Raw genomic sequence first — 5,280 nt, forward strand, 5'->3', positions numbered from 1 at the left:
ACTTTTGCTGCATTTCTGTGTAACATCAGGAACATAAAATAATTTCAATCAAAAGAAATGGCCATTAAGCACATGACTCCAGTTCTTTTAAGTGGAACCTATGAGAATCAATAGCTTCGAAGCATTTGCAACTAGCTCAATGCTACAGTGCATGACCAAATAGTGACGCATTGCAGGTACAAACGAACCAATCAGAGACGCCCGAATAACCGCCTCTCAAACAATAGTCATCCGCTGTCATGTAGTTCGTCTTTTTTTTCAGGATCTTTTTTGGATACTGACGTAATAATTAAGGTTCTTACATTTTAAGCATGTTAACCCATTTTTAAAATTATTCCTATATAAATTTATGATCGATTTAAGCAAAGAAATTCTGATATGTCTGTGTCGGTGTAGAATAGGGTTGGCGGATGAACACAAGCATAGGGGAGGTGTTTATGTACAACCGTCAAGGCGGGTCTGTATCAATCTGTTGCCAAGCATTTGTGCGTGTCTCTTGGAGGGTGGAAGTCAGACCAGCATTAGAAAATGGTGAGTACTCTAAATTAAAATATAATTTCGTTTGTAGGAATTGGAGAGAAATCTCAACCTGAATACAGACAGGTGTGAGTCTGTTATGAGGAGTAAAAACTGCGGAATTACTTAACGTCTGAATGAGGGTTTAAGTTTAAAAATTACCTTCAGTGAGTGGCGCCAAAATGCCGCAATTGCTGGCACGAGATACTCATTTAAATTGGGAATTTGTTTGCAAGCGTACGACGTACAGTACTGGATATGATAAGCTGTTACTGGTGCAGCTGCGGTTGGCCACTGGATCACATCTTGCGCTACCTTCACACTGATGGAAACAAAGTTCGCCTGTTAACCTGACGAACGTTTATTAGTTATTCTGTCCTAATCTCAAAAGATTAATCTCTGACACCGTTACTGCTTGTCTGCACCCCTGAGATAGCTTCAGTGCTTGCGAAGTTTGGCATTTGTAATAGCTACAGTTATGGGCAACAAGCAACATCTCCTAATTGCTGTGTAGGCTGACAGCCAGCTAGCTAAGTAGCGAATTCAGGGTTCGAACGCGTAGCTTGTTCACACTTGTTTACGCTTGTTTTGAACTTTCCCGTAGGTGCTACTTAAGTGTTGTTTTAAGTAAATTTAACGAGTGTATATAGCTCATACGTGCAGCTGAAACGGGCTATTCAGTCGTTATGAAATCAGTTGGCTGAGTTACCTCTATGAATGAGATGCTAGATCGCTAATTTCTCTGTGCGAAGCGGTTAAGGCGGTGACCATATCACGTTTGTCATGCCGACGTTTTATGACTAACAAAAAGCCGTGCAAACATTTTTGGAAAGATGACCGAACCAGTGTGACTAATAGAATATCATGATTCTGTGTAATCAGTGCTGTAAGTTACGTTTCGATTTACAAATAAACTATACGGACACAGAAAAGACGAATCGACATATGTCATTACGGGTTGCCAGATATAGCTAAATTGGTGATCATGAAAATATCATTCATTCCATGCATTCAGTAAGACGCTCTGTTTCGTGTTGGTAAACTGTGATATTACTTTTGTAAGCATGCGTTACTTACGAGAGTCATATTCGATTAAACTCGGCGCTCTGTCTTCGAGACAGACCAGGATAGCCACGTTAGGTTTCGGTCCGGTCATACTAGGCAGTAACTTTACGCCGGTGATACCCGTTAAGATTTTCTATTTTTATTTTCTGTAGGGTTGGACAGTGGTATTATTATCTACCAGTTCCATGAGATGCATTGCATACCCAGCTGGAGTTACACAGATCGGTGTAGAAAGTGCCTAATTCGCCTGTAAAGTCTTGGAAGTAATACTGACTACTATTTGCGGATTCTGACGTTGGCGGGAAATGTACAGTACAAATAAAAACTTCAGTAAAGTTAGTTATGTACACACACGGACGAAGTGACAAACACAAATACACTGTTTCCTCTATGGATGACCCAAATCAAATCGTTGATACAATCACTGTATAGAGAGAGAGAGTGCATGCCCTTTGGGCGTTAGGAACGCCTCGGCAGCACTTGATGGGAGGGAGGAGAATAGGGTCTATTGTGTGAGTGGGGGAAAAAGGCGCGGTAGCTGGAATGGGACAGTTTACTTTGATACCAAAAAGCAGTAGTGTTAGCCACAGTATTTAAAGCCATGCATTGTTTTGTGTGTGTGTTTTTTTTTAATTTATCATTCCCATCTCTCTCTCTCTTCAGGCCGATCAACTGACAGAGGAGCAGATTGCTGGTAAGCACATTCCTCCTTTCCCCACTAGCACCTTATACTTCTTTTCCAACTTGGCACATGGCTTTTGGCATTTACTCTTGCAGTTCTGCCAACATTTCCTATCTCTTTGGATTATCGTCACATCTGTTGCCTTTTAAGGCACGTTCTGAGACGCCCTGCATGTACACTCCTCTTTTACATGGGCTGTTCTTCTCCGTGGTGATATCACTTCCCCTGCTGTTTCTCACAATGGTCGGTTGGAGCTCCGTGGAAAGTCTTTTTTTTCCCCTCGTTTTCTTTAAGTGGACAAACGGGAGGTCCTCTTTGCAAGAAACAGTAACTATGCTGGTGAAATAGCACTTTCAGGATTGAACGACTGAATTGCTACAGGTGAATTCTTAAAGATGAGGAAACTCATTAACCCATCAGGTGATACAGACCTGTTTTCACTCATAAGCCAGTAGTTTGGTTTTTGCTGAAAACTCTGCTATTTGGCCCCATGCTGGTTGGCCTTGGGGATCTGGCATTGTTATTTCAGTCATCAGAAACCATGGGTGGAAGTACTGTGTTCAATGGACAGCGTGTTTTTGGTCTGCAGTGATGGAAAGACTTTGGGGCATAATATATTCCGTCTGTCATTGATCACCATTTACTGCTCCACTGAGGGTTTATTTCTTCTTTTCTTTATTTGTTTTCCTTTTTAGATGGTTTCCATTAGAGCAGATGGCTCTTCTTCCATATCTTTGTGTGCTCTGAAGTTTTCTGCTGAATTCTGAAGCATTGTTAGGTTAACTGAGTCCATCATGTAGCAGATGTAATCTGTTTCCATTGTTTATGGTAGTTTTTTCAAGGGGTCCATTTGTCCAATGGCACAGAGATATAGAAGGCAGATTTTATCTGGGAACTCATGATGTAAATTTTCCTTGAAACACTTAATGTGCCATTAAAGTAATAGATTAGAGGATGTGGGATTTTAGTGCTGTCTAGGTCAGCGTAGGCTAATTACACACAGATCATATATTCTCCTCCTCAAAGCCTTTCATGGCCATAGTGGAAGTCTTTTCTGAAAAGTCTTGAGTTTATGTGGTCTGTCTGCATGACTCGGTCACCTCCAGACCTGGTAAGCTTCATGCTGCTAAATTGTCTTTTAACAAGCCTAACAGCTACCTCAGGTAGCTCACGGTTGCCATGGTTCTGAGTTGTTTGTTTGGTTCAGTGCTATAGCCCTTTGCCGCTCAGTACGTTTATCTGTCAAGGCATTGTTTGGAACTGTGTCTAAGCAACCGTGTTATGTCACAAATGTCATTGCTTTTTGACTTGGAGGCATTGTCTCTAGTTGCTTAACCTTTGTATCATTTTTATCAGTTATTTCCCCTACAGTCAGCTTGCCTGAGACATAGGTATTATTCAAGGACGCAAGTCTAAAGGTGCTTTAGTTTGAGCATAACCTTAGTTTTGAAGAATTAAGATTTAAAGTATGGAGGAATTTTTATTTCTTTTGTGTCTCTGGCTGTTTGTTACACCAAAACGTCTGATGGCCTGACTAACTGGCTCTAGTACAGGCCATTGCACACGGGCTGTGATTCTTGTTGAAAACGACCCAATTGGCCGTTCAGATTCACACAGTGAAGTGCCCTTTCCCCCATTCATTAACAGTCTTTTATAATGCCACACTACTTATAAATAACACATGTGTTCAACTCTGACCAACTCCTTTTTGTCTTGGCAGAATTCAAAGAGGCTTTCTCACTATTCGATAAAGATGGGGATGGTACCATTACCACCAAAGAGCTGGGCACAGTCATGCGCTCCCTGGGCCAGAATCCAACAGAGGCCGAGCTGCAGGACATGATCAACGAGGTGGATGCAGATGGTGCGTGTACACACACACACACACACACACACACACAGAGACGCAATGGCACTGCCGTCACATGCATATCTGTATTCTGTGTACCTTTGTAGCACTGAGGTAGTTTAAGGTTGCCAGGGTTTGGTAGTGCTGTGACTGTACCGTACAGCATGTGACCTTTACTCTATTTGTAACCAGGTAACGGAACAATAGACTTCCCAGAGTTTCTGACCATGATGGCCCGAAAGATGAAGGACACCGACAGCGAGGAGGAGATCCGAGAAGCTTTCCGCGTCTTTGACAAGGTACAGTTCCATCAGGGGCGCTGGTGGCCGCTCTGTGCTTGTGCCAGCCACTGTTTATGGTTTTAAGTATAAAGACTCCAGTGGGGTGTCTATGGAATTTCGGAATGTTTAATGTTTTTTGTGGTCAACTGGGATGTTTCTGAGTGAAAGGTGACAGTCTTGATTGGGTACTGACTTTTGAATCACAATTCTGTCGTCAGGATGGAAACGGATACATCAGCGCCGCGGAGCTTCGCCACGTCATGACAAACTTGGGGGAGAAGTTGACGGATGAGGAGGTGGATGAGATGATCAGAGAAGCAGACATTGATGGAGACGGCCAGGTCAATTATGAAGGTAAGAGGACCAGAGTACCAAGTCAGGAGTCTGAGAAAATTGTTCGGGCCTCTCGGGGACTAAAAATGCTTTCACAGATTTGTCAGATCTGTCTGAATCTGTTCGTTATGTAATTTGTTTGTGTCTCTCTCTCTCTCTCTCTCTCTCTCTCTCCCCCTGCAGAGTTTGTACAGATGATGACGGCGAAGTGAGGGCCTTGTACAGAATTTCTTGTATAAATTGATTTGCCTTTTTTCTTTGTTTGTAATTTCTGTAAGATGTTTTAATTTTGATTCTCCCCATCCTCTCCCGCTGTCCAAAGGAACTGCATGTACTCTACTTTAGGATTTAAGTCCTCATGCCCCCCCCCCCCCTTTCCCCCCCGGTCATTGTTAACATTTTGATGAAAGGAGCGGTCACGGGACTGGCGTGGTCCGAGCCTTTGGCTGGCGCTCAAACCTTTTTGTGCCCTAGTTTGCTCTGGTCTGCTTGCCTACCCAGTGTGGGGTGGTAACAGGGCGTTGGGTCCAGATGACTGAAAGTTGGCATCACTT

At 42.9% G+C, this 5,280-nt stretch overlaps 1 protein-coding gene across 1 annotated transcript; it reads left to right on the forward strand.

Annotated features, from left to right (window-relative positions):
* The first annotated feature begins 463 nt into the window (after positions 1 to 463).
* calm2b (calmodulin 2b, (phosphorylase kinase, delta)) lies at positions 464 to 4,938 on the forward strand. Its single transcript, XM_030773315.1, has 6 exons — positions 464 to 531; positions 2,245 to 2,275; positions 3,984 to 4,127; positions 4,305 to 4,411; positions 4,612 to 4,747; positions 4,910 to 4,938. Exons 1-6 carry the CDS (start codon positions 529 to 531, stop codon positions 4,936 to 4,938), a joined length of 450 nt encoding a protein of 149 aa, XP_030629175.1. The 5' UTR covers positions 464 to 528.
* The last annotated feature ends 342 nt before the right edge of the window (positions 4,939 to 5,280 follow it).

Source organism: Chanos chanos, chromosome 5 (assembly GCF_902362185.1).
Source record: "Chanos chanos chromosome 5, fChaCha1.1, whole genome shotgun sequence".
Taxonomy (NCBI): Eukaryota; Metazoa; Chordata; class Actinopteri; order Gonorynchiformes; family Chanidae; genus Chanos; species Chanos chanos.

Excerpts from the sequence above, each read along its gene's own strand:
- calm2b (XM_030773315.1), top strand. Across the intron at positions 4,128-4,304 it reads CAACGAGGTGGATGCAGATG|GTAACGGAACAATAGACTTC; the intron begins GTGCGTGTACAC and ends ATTTGTAACCAG. Across the intron at positions 4,748-4,909 it reads CGGCCAGGTCAATTATGAAG|AGTTTGTACAGATGATGACG; the intron begins GTAAGAGGACCA and ends CTCCCCCTGCAG.